Below are 20,125 nucleotides of genomic sequence, written 5' to 3' on the forward strand. Positions count from 1 at the left end.
ATCTTGGTGAGATTCTGTGAATGGGACAGAGTTTCCTAGGATGACTGTGTAATCTTGCTGACTAGTGGTAGGTGTCAGTGTGGTGTTTACTGACGTTGAAGTGTTACAGTGCTCCTCTACTCAGGACACAGATAGGGGACTGAAGACTGCTGATAGGGGAGAGGGTCTTCGAGTGGGCGTGGAGATGTGGAGAGCATAGTTTCAATTCTGTGACACATTTCTTTCTCTGGGTCATGCAGTCCCTCTCTTGAGCTATGGCTTGTCCAGCAGAATCTGGGTTTGATTTCAGATTCTGCTCACAAATTGAGTCAGTGGACAACCTTTACAGCCACATGTGATAACCCTGAACTTGGAGCTCAGGAGTGAACATATGGATTAATGTCTTACACTTCAAAACAGCAGGAGTCTGCTGAAGCCAGAACAGTGGGAAAAAGTGTCTCTGGAGAGCTAGGAGGCTCCTTATTCTAACTCATTACACTGAGACCTAAAGGATCTTGGGAAAAAACAAAGCAAAATAAAACAAAATAAAACACTCATTAAAAGCCTGCAGGGTAATTGATGGCCTTAAGGAAACCAATTTCAGTGAAGACATGATACAGGGTTTTCTGACCTTAGAGAAGAGCTCTGTGGCATGATGGGAAACAGGTTTTGGGGCAGATTGGGGTAGATTAAGGAAGGATTACAGTCCAATATTGGTTGACTAATAAATGTCAGCAGTGATCTAGCTTTTAAACGGGTGCAATGAGGTACATCCTCCTGCAGAAACAGCTCTGAGGTCTTGCATGTCTGTTTGCTAGCACTAGGAGCTCCCGGCTTGCTTCTGCTTTGCTTGTACAAGGCTTTGGGCAGGTGTCTCGGTGTAATGGTGGGAGCAGGGAGCCTTCCTGTCAGCTTCCAAGTGATAGCATCAGTGGTGTTAGATGGAGTGTCCTAGCATTCCAGGGAGTGAATTTTTAAGTGCTTTGGTGGTGACTCAACCTCTATGTAATAAGGATTGGTTACCAAAAGACCATAGATCATTGAGACTGTCTGCAGTGACCTAAGTCTTCGCTTTGATTGCATTTTCCCCACAGCATGATTTACTGTATTTTTCAGATAAATGTTACTTTATTTACAAAAGAACAAAATTACTTTGTTGAAGGTAACTGTTGAAGAGCTGAAAGAATTGTTTCATTATAAGTTTTCTACCTGTCACTCAGAATACTGTTGCTACTGTTTTCTGCTGTAGGAGAGATAAATATATTTAAATCTTGCATCACAGTGAAGGTCACCTTTTAAGTACACCAAAATGTAGCAACATATAACAGGGTTTCATAAGATGTCCTATTCCATTAAAGTCTTTCTAAAAGACATTTTTGAGTGTGTGTGTGTTTTCAAGTGTATCCTTTTGACCAGGTATAAATACATTCACACTTGATTAAACAATGTGTCCTAAAGCTGAAAGTATCAAATACTATTTAACTCCTTTAAAATGACATTTTGAAGTATGTGATGTGCGTTGCCATGTTTTGTGTTACAACATACCTGTCAGCTATTTAATATCATACCATAGCTGGTTTTATTGCAGGTATCTCTTTGGAACCTAAGAGCTTATATTCTAAAATCCTAGTTCTGTTTAATACAAACTATTATAAATCTGTCACTGATAGATGTTCTTAAATCTCTTATGGGAAACTGTACATATTTTCGGTTAGTGCTTGTACTAAAGAATCCTGTAGTCTGTTAATTCTTCTGTTTTGAGTATGTATTAAAATTTCAGCTGAAGTTACTCTTGTAAACTGCAAATGTGATGTATTTTAGGTTTTCAACCAGTCCTTATTCTTTGTGATCTATAGATTAAAAAAAAATTACTAATATTTTCTCTGTCTTTGCCTGTTAACCACACATTTCCTAAACTTTAGAAATTGTTTCTTTTCCTGTAATAGTGCTCCTTTCCCTAATTCTCTCGTCATTTCCCAAGCTTTACTCCAGCTGTTCTTAGATTTTCTTGGGATGTGGAAGCCAGAGCAGCTAAACAGAACATCTGCACTGAGACTGTGGTTAATATGAGTTCAGAGCCAGAAGTGATTTCAGGAAACACCCACACGAATGCTTCCTAAACCTCTTTGCTGTCGCACTCTGCTCACCTGTTCCCGTCAGTAACGTTTAATTTGTAAGCAGAGGCTCTCCACGAAGCTGAGTGTGAAACTAGGAGTGGGGGTGAGCCTGGAGAAACCCTTTCAGAAGGTTTCATAATCTCTGTGGTGGATTATGCAGTTTTAAAAGGACCCCCAGACATGTTGAAATGGGTCTTTTACTGCATGAGTCCAAGCTCCTTATTTTAAGGATTAGCACACACACACACACACACACACACGCACACGCACACGCACACCAGTTAGAAATTTGGAATGATTTCCCCTCAGCCATATTGCTGATAGATGACTGAAGCGGTAGAATATGGTTGTTTTCTCCTGAGAGCTGTGTAACAGTGGCATTAAAGCTAATTTATTAGCCTGTGTGGTAAGTGTGCTTATGTATTCCTGATTTTAATCATTTTTGCCGTATAGTTCTAGGATAAATCATGAAATTTCTTGAAAATGATATAAGATTTTTTGGTAATATTTAGCATATTGTGTAGCCTTGGGTCACATTAAAACAACAAAACAAAACTAGGACCTAGAGAGAACCAGTACAGTTGAACTATATTCTATTAGAAATTTCATATAAATTACATTAATTTCAAGAATCATAAATGTCTGTTTTTCTATATATATTATGATCAGGTTTTTTTCCTTTTTCAGTGAGGGGAATTAAACCTGTGACCTTGTGTGCATAGGCCAGGCAAATAATTCTACCAATGAACTATACCCCTGCCCTTGATTCTAAGGATTTTAAAGTATCCACTCATCATAATAATATGAAGAGGAATTAGGCTGCTATAAATTCATTTAGTTTTCAGCCTCCTCATTATTTTTAGTAGTTGATTAAGTTCACGGTAAAAAAAGTTGGCACTGCATGCATGTGAAGTTAAAAAATTCTCCAGGACATTTATTATTAAATTGCACATTTGCATGTTATTAGCACTATGCGTCTCCAAGTAGTTCACCAAATTCATATGTAAGATCGGGGAAATATCATTTATTGAGTATGTATTATATCTTGATAGGTTTATGTGCATGTACTTCATTTTCTCCTTGAAATATCACTGCAAAGGAAGTGCAGTTGCCTGTTACGCTAGTTTATTCTGTTTTTTAGCTTGTCGTACTGCTGCTGTGCGTAGGTGCTAGTAGTGATCATTCAAAAACCTTTAACTGCTAAAAAGCAGGTATTTGTAGCCATAACCAGAGACGCAATGAAGTAGGCAGCATAGTGACCCCCCAAAATGAGAACAACCCTGTGTTTCAGGTGCAGTATCTCCTGGGTGTAGGAAATTCCCTGCCTTCACCCCAACAGTTCTCAGATATTTGCCTTTTTCGCCCTAGCTAGGTATTCCTAGGGTCTAGAGAGCTCATCACTAATGCTGTATTTTTACATTAGCTGTTGCTGCATAACCTGGTGTGTACATTAGGGAATTCGCAAATAATAACGGTTTTAATTATGAAGAATGACTTTACTGAATTTTCTGAGTTTAGGTACTGATTGTTCTTACAGTAAGAATCGTCTGGTTGTGGCGGTTAATTGTGTGCGTGCTTTTCTGTATTTGCTTTCTTGCACCTTTTTGGCACAGCCCTTATTTTATTCTTAATACTGTTACTGTTGATGTTTTAAAAATTGGATACACAGGCAGAGTTGGGAGAGGATAAGAAGACACACCTACCACCACATTCCGGTGGCTGACTTTTAAATTATAAAAATCAAAGAAATATCCTTATGATTTAAAAAGAAAAAAACCCGAAGCTCACTAAAGGGTTTAATACAGGATAGAGTTTTTCTCTTTCCTCGGAGCAGTCCTACTCCGCAGGGACAACTACTGTCTTGCTTAGCTTCTCTTTATATCATTTATCCACTTTCATATTCTAAATAAAATGAGTATCAGTTATCTTAATTCATTAATCTTAGGCACTGTACACCATCATCCTGTTTTAATCAGTACGTAGGTTTCTTATGCTACTCTTCCCTTCTCTTCGTCATTGAATTTTTAAGTAAATAGCTAGCTTTGACATCACTGTCCGTATTCTAACATTATTAACAGCCACGTAATGAAGTTTACTGTAATTTTGTTTATGTGTGTTTTACCTGAAATTAGTAATTGCCATGTTCTTACACGCCCACTTTCCTTTGTTCCTGTCGGTAATTCTCACATTTCCCATGGCTTGGCATTAGAATTTCCTGCAACGTCGATCACATTAAGCACCTGTCACTTTTAGTATTTTTATTTTGGAGACCCACTTTCTAGCCCCGCCTGGCCATCCTACCATTCATTTTATAAAAATTATCTTCAAGTGTGGAATCTCTGTTTTCTGGATTTCATATTTCTCTCTTTTTGGGTTGTTTTCTCATTTTGTTTGAGTGTATCTTTTGTTAGTTTTGTCCAGTTAAAACAAGAACGCAGGGCAGTAAGAATGATGGTGGTCCTCATCTGTGCCAGGTTGAGTTCACGCTGCCTTTTCTGTGATCTCCTTTTGCCACCAGGTTAAGGACCCTTGGGTTTCTACCGGGGTTCAGTTTCTTCTTTTTCTTTGTTAATCCTTCCCATGTCTTCCTCCTTCTTGATTTATAGATTGAGTTTTGTGGAGTTCATTTCCTGTGAGGTTTTAGAAAATGGTCTATGGGAGAAAAATCTTAAAGACATATTATGAATAGATTGTCATTATTCTATAAATACTTAATGATAATTCTGTCATAAAGCCTCTGAGGAATGTGGAGAACCATTTCTGTCCATAGAAAAAGTGGGTAAGAGATCTATTTATTGTTAAAGTAAAATGTAGGTGTGAGATAAGATCATAATCCACGAGCTTTTCCAGAACACATATGATTAATTTCTGTATAAAGAGAAATACTGGCCTCTTATGAACTCAGAAGAAGGAAATCTAGTTGGGGTGGAATTTTCTGAAAGAGTTGTTTTTTAATCATTAAAGAATAGGAATCTATTAGGTAGAGATGATATGAAGGACACTTTAATATGGAGAGAAAACTTTTATATGGACACAGCTTCCATAATCTAAAGAAGAAGTATACCACTGTGACCTAAGCAGTTATACGGGAGAAAACTACAGGTAAAGTAGAGAAGTCACCTGCTAGCCCACAAAGGACATTACCTTGGGTGTGAGGTAATCTGAATTTGTTTTGCAGGCAGTCAATCGCTACTGGAGGTTTTTTAATAAGCAGATGCTGGGATAAGGCTGATGACATTCCAGACTGTTCATTAAATCAACTCTTAACTTGTATTGATTTGCACTGTTTAAAGATACGTAAGATGGGTCCTTTAAACCACTATATGATAATAGTGGAGATGTAACCAAGGCTCTGTGTACAGCAGCGTAGTAGGCAAGTGTGCCACTGTAAGCTATATCCCCAGCATCACCGTGCCCCTTGCCCCCACTTTTATGTTTCTGGAGACAGAGTCTTACTAAGTTGCCCAGGCTGGCCTCGAACTCCCAGCCTCCTTGCCTCAACCTCCTGAGTAGGTAGTATCACAGGCATGTGCTACCATGCTTGGCACTAAACCATCTGCTTAATGTTGAATATTGCTTCAGATTTTCCTCCTTTCTAGAGTTCACGTAGTTATGGATTGCGTGAACGTTTGCTGATGCTGCTGCAGAGAGTTTGCATTAGAATGCTGGAGGACTGGTGTAAATGTGTGGGAGAGCAACTCGATGCCCACCATGAGATGGAAATTGTCGTCATAATTACGTCATGATATGGATGTGATTTTGTTAATACCTGTGTCTCTTCTGCCTTTGCACAATTCCCCGACTCCTTTGTTAAGGATGATTCTAGCTAGACACACATACAAATAAATCTCGCCAGTGACAAACCCAAAGTCTTTTTGAGGCCTTCCACTAGGGTTTTCCACGGGATGTACATGATGGGGACCATCACCCTGGAAGTAACGGAGCCTGCTTGTCACCTTGTTGTTTCTTCCAGCGTGGCTGACAGACAGAGTGCCCTGGAGGCTGAGCTCAGGACAGCGCAGGCCTCACGCCGGGACCTGGACAACTTCCTGAAGTGGGTGCAGGAGGCCGAGACCACGGTGAACTTGCTGGCCGATGCCTCTCAGCGGGAGAATGCGCGTCAGGACAGCAGCCTGGTCGGGGAGCTCAGGCAGCAGCTGCAGGTATGTGTGGGAACCACAGCCCGCCTCGGTGTTTATGCTGGTTCTCCGGATCTGTCTGCATGTGAGCTGTGAACAGGTGAGGGTGTTACCTGGTTCGCACAGGCAGTCCTGCTCCCCTGTGCATGGTTGGTTTCTGCAAGTAAGATCTATGAAATACTTTTACTTAGTATTATGGTGGAAAAAGTCCCACCCTGTTTTATGAAAGGAATAATAGTTTATGTCGAGATGGAATCTTAGCGTTACTCTGTTTTCTGTTGCAAACCTTATTACAGTTATCTCTATTGAATGTTAATTATAAGGACATTTCCCCTTAATATGAAGTTGTGCCTTTCCCTATTTATTATAAATACTTGATATAAAAGCTCCACAAGCTCTATGCGTTCGTTTGTGACTCAAGCCATTAAGGTTGAAGGTGTTACTTGTGTGTCTATCTTTAAGGTCACAACTATGATTGCATATGCAATATGAGTTTGAATTTTTCTTCTTCTTTTCAAACAAGTTTCTTAGAAATCTTGTGAAGCATATCTGAATCTTATTTCCACCCCAGAGTACTACTGTGTTGTGCTTTTGGATTCTGGTTTTTTATTTTATTTTATTTATTTATTTATTTTTTTGTCTTTTTCCTTTTTATTGGTACCAGGGATTGAACTCACAACTGCCTCCTTGCAAGGCAGGCGCTTATGCCACTGAGCTAAATCCCCAGCCCGGATTCTGGTTTTTGGGAGGTGGGTTGACCAGTTCTCCTCCTTCCTATCAGCCTTCTCACTTCACGCTTAACTCAAAACCTGCTTTGGTGGCGAAGTGTCTGTCTCCACCAGGTTTACTTCAGATTCCTGCCTTCTGTCCTGTCTTGTCCCATCGGCTCGATGATCATTGCCTCTGGCTTGCTGGTGGACAGATGTTCCCTTGTCTCTGGATTCATGTCTCCACCTGTCCCATGGAGTCACGTGGCTCTTCAAGGACTGAGATCATGTTGTTCCGTATTGTTGCCTACACAGTGCCGTGGGTTCAAATCCTAAGTAAATACCGACTGCTTTTCTTGGATTCCAAATTTACCCGTTGACCTTCTGTATTGATGACTTTTTGAATCTGTTCTTTGGAACTCCTGACAATACCCAAAATACCCATTTTGTGAAATGCCAAAAAATATACGAATCAGGATAGAGAGGCTTTCTGAACCTAGTCTTGTTCTTACGGTTTTTTCTCTTAAGTTTTAAATTGTTTTCATTTAAAAGGTAAAAACATTTAAAAAGAATCTGTTTTGAATAGGGTTGTGTGTAGTCTACATGCATGAAAACTATTTTTTTACTGTTGCATTTGTAAGAGTGATGAAATTCTCTGTTTACTTACATTACTTCTTATGCATTGCACAGAACATTTTTGACTTGGCAATAAGTGTGACCAGGCAAGCATTGAGGGTTAATGTGTTATTTTACACATTGTTACAGTATGACATGGTTACAGTGTTAATTGGTATAATATTTGTGGAGAGTTAAACAGGGCTCCCAATGTGTTACATGGTAGATTATACTATTTCTTGTGATTTAAACAACTGTAAAGATTGACTTTGCTCATGGGCATTTAATTTATGAAATGATGTCGATTTCAAGAGATACTTAGACTATGCACTTGAGTTGGTAACAGTGTACAAACAATGAACAAAGCAGACTCAAAAATCTTTTTAATGAATGCTGGCAAGGCACAGGTCTACTTGAGAGTTTAATGATGTTTTCTGATGCATTTTATTTGGGATATATTCTTACTATAATGCAAACTTCTATTTAATGAGTACTCAAATTTTTGGAGAAGTAAGTTTAAATGAAAATGTTAAGAATCTTTTAAATAAAAATAACTAAGCACTGGATCATTTATCTTATGGCAAACAGCAACAAGAGGAAAGACTGCTGACTGAAATCCTAAAATATTGTGCGTAGTGATTGCTTCTCAGAGATAATTTAATGTTGCTAAAACAGTCAGTTGGGTTCACATAAAGTATTAAAGATGGCATCTGCTGATTTGCAGATTCCTTTGGTTATGTGAAGATAAGCATGTGCATTTTTAAATGTTTAGGATGTTTCACATTATAGTACTTTGCATGAATGCTTCACTCTTCTGTGAAGTGATCTTAATTTTAAAGTATTCTATTTTGTTAAAAATCACTCTAGTTTTATTTTCAGTACTGTATAAGTGGATGATTATTAGAAACTTAAGTATTTTTGGTTTGTTGGGGTTTTTTGTTTGTTTTTAAAATTTTTATTTTGGTTGTGATTTGGCTGTGTAGTTCAGGCTTTCCTTGGACTCACCCGGACTGGCCTCAAACTCTTGGTGATCCTCCTGCTTCAGCCTCCTGAATATTTCTGAGGCAAGGGAATTTTAATTTCCCTGTGGGCTTGTGTATTAATTATTTATGTGAGTGATTTTTGAAAATGGGAACTTTTTTTGAAAATGGGAAGATGAGTGTTGAAGAAATTGAATCTATAATACCACTTTAAATCATAAAATAAGTTTTCTGGAGAGGTGGTGGTAGTGATGAGTGTTCTATGTATGCATGATGCAAGGTGGAACAAGGACCTGGTATATTTGTGCCCCTACACATGGGGTATACACAGAAGTGCTGAGATGACACATTCCCTGCCTATATGTGCTTCATGTCTTGTGACAGCCAGATGTAAGACCATGAGAATAGTTTGCAAAGATAAAATGTATTCTGGACTCAGTTTAAAGTGAATCTTGGATAAGTTTTTTTTTTTTTTTTTTTTCGTTTTTATCGGTACCCGGGATCGAACTCACGACCGCACACTTGCAAGTCAAGCACTTATGCCGCTGAGCTAAATCCCCAGCCCTAGAATCTTGGATAAATTTTGATAAAGGGTAGTTTGGAAGTGCAGTGGAAGATGAAGATTAATTACTGGAAGTATGATACACTATTGCCATTTCTTTTAAGAATGCAGATCATTTGGATTTACGTATTTGTTTCATTACCGCTGCAAAGCTGTTAGGTTTTATTCCTCGGCAGCAACCTTTTGGCAAGAAAAAGCCAATGCTGTGAAGCTTTCAGGAGAAAGAAGCTCTTAGATTGCCACAGCAGTCCAGGTTACACAGGGCCTGCCATGCCCTCCTCAGCCTTTTATAGTTTAACCTGCTGGCAGTGGGGAGCAGTCTTAGGGGATATTGAGCAAGAGATTGATGCATTGAGATTCCTGCCGTGTAGGACTCTCGCTGATGGCGTGATGAAGAACGGCCTTGCTCCAGGCAGGAGTGGAAGCTGAGGGATTTGTTGGGAGATCTGAGCAGGACCAGAAATGAAACACCAGCGAGGCGAGTGGCTCTAGCACCTAGACAGTCAGTCCTCGGGAGACTGCCAGGTGGGGTGGAGCCTGATACTGGCATCTCCGGGGGTGGAGCCTGATACTGGCATCTCCTGAGAGAAACAAGTGGCAAGGATTATTTAGTTAGTGGGGTATAAAGGGGAGACAAATTCCATTCTGACTTGAATGAAGACATTGGAATGAGGTATTGAGTACCATGCAGATGGAGATGCCTGTTATGCAGCTGTCATTGTGATTCTGTATTCAGATGAGAGAATTTGGCCCAAAATAGAGAAACTACCAGTTTATTAAATATTAACTTTGAGTGAGAACCTAATTCTTTTAATCAGCCAGTTTTTAAAATTCAAATGTATTCATTTTAATTTGCATTCTATGATGTTCAGGCTGACCCTGAACTTACTAGATAGCCCAGGTTGGCCTTAACCTGCCACTCCTCATCCCTTGGTCTCCCAGGTGCTGGGATGACAGGTGTAGCCATTGCATCTGGCCAATTATATTTTTCATTTAAACATTGCATTTTAGCAATGTGAATTAATTTGGATGCTTGGATCATTTGATGGATAAAATCCTAAGATGCTGCAGCCTTTCCGTGGTGGTATGAAAAGTGTTTGACTTTGATTTGCAATCATTTGTGTTTTGGGATTACTACATCCTCATATTTTATGTTGGTTTTTAGCTCATGTTCTGCAGTGCATAGAGTGCATCAGCTCTTTCCTTGTATCCAGCCCCAACATCAGGAACTATGCTTGGGGGTAAAATACAATCTGTTGGGAAGTTCACATTATGGTTCTGAAATAGGAATTAGACAGATTGAGCTTCCATAATCCAAACATCTGAAATCTGAATTCTCCCAAATCTGGAGCCTTCTGAGTTCTGATGTGACACACAAGTAGAAAACTCTGCACTGTGAGATTTTGTTCCATTCCTGAAATTATTAAAAATATTCTCTAAAACTGACCTCAGACTGTGTGTAGAGGGTGTATATTAAACATAAATGAATTATGTTTTCGGATTTGAGTACCATCCCTAGGGTATCATATGATTTGTGTGCAAATACTGCATTCCAAAATTTGAAAAAAAAATCTGAAATTCAGAACACTTCTTGTTCCAAACATTTCAGATAAGGCACACTCAGTTTGTAACATATAGATAAAGTAGATGATATATAAATAGATACAGATTGTTTTCCAGCCTCCCAACTATCTTGGATTACAAGCATTGCCACCATGCCCAGCTAATTTCATAATTGTATAGTAACTTTATTGGCTGTAATTCACTTCACTTTTTTTTTTTTTTTGTCTTTTTCCTTTTTATCGGTACCAGGGATCGAACTCACGACTGCCTGCTTGCAAGGCAGGCACTTATGCTGCTGAGCTAAATCTCCAGCCCCCTTCACTTTTTAAGTACACGTATAGATGTACAATCATCACCAAAATCAACTTAGAACATTTTTATCATCACTTTCCATCCCTTCCATCATAAGCAATCAGTAATCTGTTCCAGTTTCCCTAAGAGCACAGTTTTTTATTTTTTATTTTATTTTTGGTACCAGGGATTGAACTCATGACCTCGTGTTTGCCAAGCAGGCACTTACACCACTGAGCTAAACCCCTGGCCCAAATGCAATATTTTAAATTGTATTCCTTGTCTGTGGGCTTTGCTTTGGGCTTCAACAGATATAGCGACACTGTCAGCCTCACCAGAGGGAGGCAGCATAGGTTCTCAGTAGAGATCTGTGGAAACAACTGACAAGCAGAAACCCACAAACATCTCGCCAGGTGGGACTCTACCACTCCGGGCAGGGCCTTAACTCATTAAATGTGAAGGATGGAGGAGTCAGGCAGATGAAGTAAGAGAAGACAAGAAATACTGGAAAGTCCTGCATCTCCTTTGAAGAATGGTGACAGTATCAGAGAGGTGAAATTGCAGGCTCCTGGTTTGAGCAGGACTCTGGTAACCAGAGCCATCTGCATTCTATTTCTGGCTGTGCTCTTTGACCCATTGATTTAATCGCCCTGGGCTTTTCTGCTCATCTCCTAATGGTACTTTACCCTAATTGATACTGTAATTGCATTTAAGCTGCAGCAGAAAATTTGTCACAAATACATATATATATACACATTAAAAACCAAAAATTCTGTGCTGGCTCTTTATGTGCTATAATTATAGACTTATATTTCTTATTCATAAAATTAAAACAGCTTTACAGCAAATAAAATGAGATCATGAAGATGCTGTCTAAAAGGCAATGTGAGAATTTAGAACGCTTGGTAGTCAATTACAGATTTTGCTTTTTATTAACTTCGCTGTTTAATTAGGTGAGTCCTCACCTATTCAGTTTGGGGGGGGGGCTTCCCCTGTGGCAAGCATGTGGGAGCCTTTTGGATGGCTGTGAATTTAGACTATTCTGGGGAAAGCCACAGGCTTTTCTGCAAACATGTTTTGTTTTGGATGATTTGGGGCCCTCGAGGCCTGTCCTGGGGAGATTTATTAGCACTTAGAGTATGGGCTGCAGTCCTTGAGTCAGATACCCTTCTGCTGGCCCTGAGATTTCGAACAGGATCTATCATTCACCCTTTCCAGAAGCAGGAGGCAGAGCTGTGCTTAGCCAAGTAGCACACGCATCCCTCTTTAGAGTGTGGGGTGAATGGCACTGGGTCTCCTCCTGCAAGCCAGCTACCGGGCGTGCACCGAGGTGGTGACGAGATGTTGCATCTCTGTTCCCAGGGGATGTCTGCGTTGTATCTGCAGCTTTAATGTTTCACTTAATCTCCTTTCGCGATCGAGCGCACTTGTCTCCGCAGCCGGCAGCGCTTGGCTGCCGGACAAACTCGCTTCATTTCTGGCCACTCTGGGTTGAACCAGTCCTGACTGAGCGTCTGCTGGGGGCTGGCTGGGTGGCGTTTGTACCCCCCTCTTCCTAGTGAGAAGTTGACGGAATACCAGCCTCCTTTCCTCTAGAACCTAAACCTCCGTATCTTTTCAAATGCATTCCTGGAAACGAGCATGCTCAGAGAACTGACAAATCGTTGTCCAGTGACCGGGAGGAAATGATCGTTGCTCTTCATTTATAATGCAAATTCTGAGGCGTCTCCAGAAGTGTGGTAAACTTAAAATGATGGCTGTGGTGAGAACGTCTCTGCAGAAAGTTGTGGTTTTGTTGCATCGTTTACAAAGGATGGCAGTTTCTTCTCCTCGGTACCAGAAGCTCTGTAAGGTAACTGAGTGATTGAAAACAAGGATCTTGGATATCTGAAAATTTGACTGTTGGTTTGGTTTGAAAAACTAATCTTTCAGGTTTTTATCAGGGCATGACTCTCTTTTTTGGTAACTGTAAAAACTGTGAAAGTGTGTGACTGACTTAAATCTTAATAATCTGAAACAAGTCCTGTTTGAAGGCTTGCTTTATTTTGCAGTTGACACAACCTAAAATTGTGAGATGAGCTAGTGCAACTGTTGGGGGAAAATACGACAAAACTACATTCACCAAAACCTGTTAGCTCTGTGGTACTTGGCGATTTCGTAATATTGAGAGGCATGTTAATCTTACATGAACTTCAGTAGAATTAAAAGAGCTGAAAAGAATCTTTCAGTAGGTTGCTTACAAATGCCCATCTTTTTATAGATGGTTTCTGAATTACCAAAAAAAAAAAAAAAAAAAAGAGCACAGTTTAAAAACAGGTTTTATCCCATCATCAACCTCCTCTATATTCTTGGATTTGCCATACATTATAGTTAAACCTGAAGGACTTGATTTGATTTGGGCAGGTGGATTAAGTGGAGGTTTTGACAGTTGTCTCAGATGCTGTGCCCGTATTCACAGCCTGAATCATTGCATTAGCTCCTGCATTTTTAAAGTTAACTCTTGTATGTTTGATCACAGTTTTATGTTATTTAAACTACTCTCACACTGTCATTACTTTTTTGCCAAAACTAGGCAATGTGATTTAAAAGGAGAGGATTATAACGGGAAGGTCAAAGCAAATCATGTTATCACCACTGTATGTTCTCTTCTTTCTGATCATTTTCTTAACACAGTGCTCCAGAATGTGTCCTGCTGCTCTGGTTCCTGGACAAACTTGTTTGAAACTGGGAAAACTGCTTATAAGACAATATCGCTTTTCTGATGATATAAGATACATTATGTCTAAGCACCTAGATTGTGCGTATATGAGAGTGGACTGGGAAAAAAGCAGTGTTCTTTGGTTTTATCATACCATTTTTCATTAGTGTGGCCAATTGCATTTATTTCTATCTGGAAATAATTTTTTTTAAGTTTTAGGAACTAGATTAAGATAATGAGGCATTCTCAGAACCACTTAGATGGGTTTTCATTTGTATAAGTAGTTAATTAAAACTTAATACAACATATTAATTCATTTGTAAAAGTTCCTAAAATTATTTCAGTGTGTTGCATTTCATCCACTTCAAAGAATAAAGGTATTCTGATAAATCGTTTGTTTTTCATGAAAAGGCAGTTTTGATAAATTAATAAATTATTATTTACTAATTATGTTGTATTTTAAACCACTGGTATGACTAGAGGAAACATTCTTTTAAAATAGCTGGGTCATTTTTTCTTCTGTTTCTATGAGTACTTTTACAAAACCAGAGTTTTTTTAAGTCACATAATCATGAGTTCTGGGTACGAAACACAAGTCAGTACTGGAAGAAGTTGCAAATTAGTTCCATAATTTAACCCCAAATAAGCATGAGTTAGGTCACTGATGTCATAGATAAGCTAACTCCCATAAATGCACACTTTTGGAAGACTTCTGATTTACTGAAGGTACAATTAAAATTTAAATGTTTAGAGTAAATGCTGTTTTCTTTTTAGGAAATTTATAGTATTTGCTGTTGAAATGTTATCATACATATAAATCTTCACACATGTAAAGTTGAACAACTGCCCCGAAATGCAATGAGAAACTGACAGTTCCAGTACTTTCCAGCAGGGGTCAATGTAAGGCAGTGATATACGAGATTTTGGCTAAAAAATTGGGAATCCAGATTAGGAAGTGGCACAGTTTGCATGAAATAAATGAGCTAGTAACATATATTTTATTTCCCAGGTTATATTTTAAAAACTGATCTTAGTTATCTGAGTTAGTTATTACTCATATGATTTGTCTATATATATCATATACATGTTTTAATTGCAGAATTAAATATTGACAGCTACCATTTCTAGTACTGATGTAGGTATCCATTCCAGCTACAAATACTTAATTGTATTTTAATCTTCAGTAGTTTCTGAATGATACTAAAAAGTTTAAATAGATTTGGTATTTACTATGAATTCTCTTGGCTTTAAATTATAAAAATTATCATATCTTTATCTCTCCCTTTACCTTCTGCATTCTCTAAATTCAGTTTCTTAGAAAGTTTAACCATACAAATTCAATGATTAACCATACAAACATAGGGGCAGGCTATTGTAAATGCATTTATAGTTTGAGATGAATCAGAATAAAATTATGTAATCCAAGCAAAACCTGACTATCTTAAATTCATTTCAAAACCCACTTTCTGTTAGTATTTGCACTTTTAAATTCTTCTGTAGGATCGCTCTTTTTATATAGTACATGGAATGTCAGTCATTCATCAAACTTTTCCTCAGTGCCACTGCATATTTCTCTGCTTATTTTCATCCTTTTGTAGGCTGTGAGGAAATAGTTTATGTGCTACACAATTAATGATTCCTGTAGAATATTCTGTTTCTGTGTTTTTTGTTTTTTTCCTGCCTGTTTCAAAGAGGGGCCGGGGTAGGAATGACAGTACCCTTTACTGATCCACAGTTCTAAATCAAAACATGCTTCCCCAATCTATTTACACAATCACTTTTATTTTTGCCTCTAAAAATATTTCTTCCTGGTTACACATTGCATAAAATTTGGGCAGGAAACAGAAGTATAAGTACTGCTTGCTTGCAGGTATAATTAGCAGCACTGAAATTACCCCAGTGACCTAAAATCACCCAATAGTGGAAGCTAATTTTTCCAGATTGGGTTTGAATTCCTTAGTTCTTTTAAAATATTGACTATAAAATTTTTCTACTCTTGTAGAGCCCATAAAAAGCAAAGCTGAGTATGTGATTTTAAAAACTAACGCTGACTGTTTGCTTTCATTGTTATGTGATTACTTTAAGAGTTTTATATGATTAAATCTTTGTATTAATAGCTGATTGTTGAGTTGGCATGGAATTATATTAGTCTTTGCTTTTTTTCTTAGTGCCAGTTTTCATGAAATATTTAATAATCGAGGACATGATTAATAGTAGCTTCTTATAAAAAAGACTAGCATTATAGAAAAATGAGAAAAATTTAAAAATAATTAGTATCATTAATTGAGTTCTTTATGGTTTAAGCGCTTACATCTTTTTGTTTTGAATAAAATAGCTGATTTGCCTGGATAGGTATAAAAATTACTTTAGCTTAAGTGATTTTTGTCTCAAAACTTTTTTGATCAAGTTATCCTATTGGTAAAGAGATTTTAAACAAATAGGTATGCGTAGGTATATATTCACTTAAAAATGATACACATCAAGGCAAAATCATATATTAAGTATCAGTAGGATACACTTTCATTCTTGCTTTGTGCTTTTATCTTTTTGCATCCAAAATTGGCATTTTTGTGCATTGTGAACACAAACCATTTTGGTGACCACTGGTTTAGACAGTGGAATTGGCTATTTCTATCCTTACCCGGAAGAGTAGGTGGAGTTTAGTCTTTCAGAATGGTGCTGATCTCAAAGACATCCGCAGATAACCATGTCTTCTGTGGCATGAGAGCAGCCACCTCGGAGTATTCTCTGAATAGTAATGAGAGACCAAAATTTTTCATTTGGCAAGTCAGGGTTGACGGGTGATGTGTGTGTGGGGGGTATGTTTTTGTATATGTGGACAATGTGAAACTATGTGAATACTGGTAAAGCCTACAGGTTACAGTGCACGGCCCCAGAGGCCCATCAGTCCCTCACCAGGTTTTCAGATGAAGTAAGTTCACATACTGTCATCTACGTGCATAGTTAAAGGTCCTTCAGAGGTAGCTAAGGTTAAATATGTGCTTTTCAAAGAGCGTCGGATGGAATGGTGCACTTGTTTGGGTTAAGTGTACATGCTGGTAGTGCAGTCATCTCTCATTCCTCTTTCTCTCCCTCCTTCCCTTTCTCTCTCTCTCTTTTCCTTCCCACCTTCCTTCCATCTCGTTTCTCAAATGAAAGAAAATATTTGACATTTAAATTTATTAGTCTAGCTTATTTCATTTAACATGACAGCCTCTAGTTTCATCCATTTTCCTGCAAATGACATGATTTTGGAATACATGCTTTTTAAAAGTTAAATTTATTTATGCATTTTTGCTGTAGAACATTCAGTAGAGCTTTACTTTGTCATGACCGAATATTGAGATTTTATAGTTCAAGATTAGAGTTGCAATTTCTCTCCATAACCAAATCACAGGGACTGTTTGAGCCATAAGAGACAGGATCATGGGCCTCTCTCCTGAAGTAGAATTCCTACTTGATCATATGAAGCATTGGTTTCATGAGAAACTCTTGGTCTGGTTAGTTCAGGTAATTTGTGAAGGGTGAGATTTAATGGAGAAAGATGGCATATGCCAAAGGGTTTGCCGTTCTGCAACCCATTCAGTGATGCCATGAGGTGTGGTTCATGAGAGCTGGGTGAACACCTGGCAGGTTGCTTTTTTGACCACTCTTTTTCTTCAGTATCCCCTCAACAGGGTTAGATGTCTCAGAGAGTGAAATGGTCAAAAGGAAAATACCTCTGTCCGTCACTGTTACTGTCTGATATTTTTCTCTGCCTTCTGAAGGTCGCAGCACTATTTTAGATAGCTTTCTACTCTCTGGCTTATTATAGCCTCTCCTGATTGTATATATCAAATTTATTTTTTAATTCTCCAGTTAACATTTGTTAATCAGATCACTCAAGCTATCAAAGAGTTTTAGCTAAAATCAGTGTAATTAGATCTGATGTAATGCTTTGTCATTTAATTAAAAAATAGTACCCTTCTACATGGCTGCATGTTGCATAGTTTTCTAATAGCCAAAACATCATTATTTGCCCGAGTCCAGAAGCAAGGTACTAGAAGTGTGACACAGATTGGAATCAAAGTCCCGGAGCATTTTGGATATGGATCAAAGCTCTCCTTTATTTTTCAAGTATTACTTAATAATTGTGACTTTTAAAAAAACGTTGATGGAATGTGTTTTCCTAGGGCAAGGTTTATTAAATTTCAGATGGAAATTTCCAAACTGTGTGTAGTGCACAGTGCCAGATTTTAAATGCACACACATTAACTATTCATCCTCTTGCTCCTGACTGAGCACTGCCGGTTTTGCTTGGTATAGTTAATAGTTCGTTTTTAGTGCTCTAAGCAATTAGTAGAGCTCCTACCATAGAAATAGAAGAACACAGAAAAATTTGATTCCATTGTAGGTTTCTCAGTTTCACAAAATATATTTCTAGTCAAGGTGAATGAGCCCAAATAATTGAAATTGGAAAGAATAGGTAGTACATCAAAGTCAAAGGGTTCCTTTTTTCAGTTTTCTTCCTGTAGTTTGTTCGGGTCTGTGGAATACTAGGGGTTAATTTGAAACAAAGCTTATTTGGAAAATCAGACAATGCCTTTCTTTTTGTCTTTTTCCTTTTTATCAGTACCGGGGATCGAACTCACGACTGCCTGCTTTACAAGGCAGGCGCTTATGCCGCTGAGCTAAATCCCCAGCCTAGACAATGCCTTTTAACACTTAACAAAAATAGGTTGATATGAAAGTCTGATGATAAACTTGGAATAAAATTTTGAAAAATTATGAAATGAAGATGTTGAACTGTTTTCACAAGACAACTGTTTTGAGAGTGTTAAGAGAAAAAAAGGCCTATTAAAGCAGTAATAGATTGGAAATTCTCATGATGGAAAAATGTCTAATAAATGTTTGATAATGTGTTCTCTTATGTATTGTATCATTAACAGATATGGAATTAATTAATATTATTATATTCTTTAACCTTAAGAGATAGGTGGGAATCGAATCGTCATTATTTACTTTGTCTTAGTCATTTTCCTCATTGCTGAGATACAACACTAACAGCCACAGTTTAAAAGAGGAGAGGTTTATTTTAGCTTATAATTTGTAGAAGTATCAGTGCATAGCCATCTGTGTCAGGAAGAGCACTGGAAAGATCTGTGGAGTAAGACTGCTCATGTCATGGTGGCCAGGAAGCAGAGGGAGAAGGGAGGAGCCAGGGAGACATGCACCCACCTCTTCAACCATCCCCTAACTCCCAACAGCTAAGCACCCTGAGTCAATCACCTTCTGAAAGCCTTGCCTTTGTGCACATGAGGCTATTGGGGGACATCTGGGTATAAACCATAGTGCCCATTTAACAAAAAGAGAAACAGCTTTTAAACTCTACAGGTAAAAGAATATGTCAGAGCGCCCCCAGCTGGTATGTGGCAGTTTGTAGTAAAGATCAGTTTTCCAATTTCAGGTCTAGTATTTGCACTGCATTTCAGATCGAGGAATAAAACCAGTCTACAGTGATACCTGGTTTGTTGAACTAATTTGTGTATTTTTTGGGAAGAAGACAATTCAAATAATCTCTTGTCAGCATTTTTCTCATCTCCCTCAATTTATACATTTACCAGCCTTAAATCTTTAGAATGTGCACTTCTTATCAATTATAAGGTTCATATTCTCACAATTTTTATAATTCATAGTATTTTTTGCTTTGTTTACAGAACTATAAGTATTAATAAAGGTGGTGTTTACAGTTAAAGAAAAAAAAGGAAAACCACATAATTGGTTCTGAGGCCCCAAAAATACCCTTATAAATTCACTTTTCCAGACTTTTAATGAATTTACACAGTGATTTCTTTCATTAACGTATTATAGTTTTCACGGTTTTTCTCCCAGCTTTACTGCTGGTATCACTAACTTTCTTTGCAATTATGGTTATGATGTGTTGCACAAATAAAGTGCATTTAAAAGGCACAATGATGACTTTTTGTGTACTAACACAGCATTATGTTGTCTGGAACTTAAGAGTGGAACTTAGACTGAAATGTCACCCCTTTTGTGTCTGCAGTGAGATGCGACTCAAGACTTATTGTTGGCCTGTACAGGTTTTTTTCAAGTTGGATTTTCCGTTCATTATTGAGCAAAGTTACAAACTTAAAGCAGGTATTTTTTTCAAACTTTGTTTTGCGAATAGTGGGAAGTTCGAGCTCAGTGCCAGAGAACAGAAGTGTCACTGTATAATAAGCCTTGCAATATAGAAGTAAACAAAGAAATGTCACATTAAATAGTATATACCATATTGTTTCATTCTAACGTCTCACCACGTGGATTTTATTGTCTAAGAGAGCTGAAAAATATCTGTGGAGTCCTGAGGTGCGGAAGATACTGGAAGTCATCTGCTTCCACCATTTCATCGTGCAGATAAGCCAACATTTTGTGAAATGGATATTTTATTGCTGACAGTTTTAGGGCTTGATAGGTACTTGCTTTCTCTCAGAA

At 38.0% G+C, this 20,125-nt stretch overlaps 1 protein-coding gene across 8 annotated transcripts in view; it reads left to right on the forward strand.

The window, feature by feature from the left end:
* The window catches only part of Utrn (utrophin), a 502,327-nt gene that overhangs the window by 265,101 nt on the left and 217,101 nt on the right, over positions 1-20,125 (forward strand). For 7 of the 8 annotated variants that reach the window (XM_023563244.2, XM_063233434.1, XM_063233436.1 and 4 more), the window contains one exon: positions 6,070-6,259. In XM_023563244.2, coding sequence (XP_023419012.2) covers positions 6,070-6,259 — 190 coding nt within the window. Of the gene's footprint in view, positions 1-6,069; positions 6,260-10,929; positions 12,806-20,125 lie in introns of those variants that run through there. The other variant, XM_063233438.1, reaches the window with a different exon arrangement.

Source organism: Cavia porcellus, unplaced genomic scaffold (assembly GCF_034190915.1).
Source record: "Cavia porcellus strain 051 isolate PalLab524CR breed Dunkin Hartley unplaced genomic scaffold, mCavPor4.1 scaffold_22, whole genome shotgun sequence".
Lineage (NCBI taxonomy): Eukaryota > Metazoa > Chordata > Mammalia > Rodentia > Caviidae > Cavia > Cavia porcellus.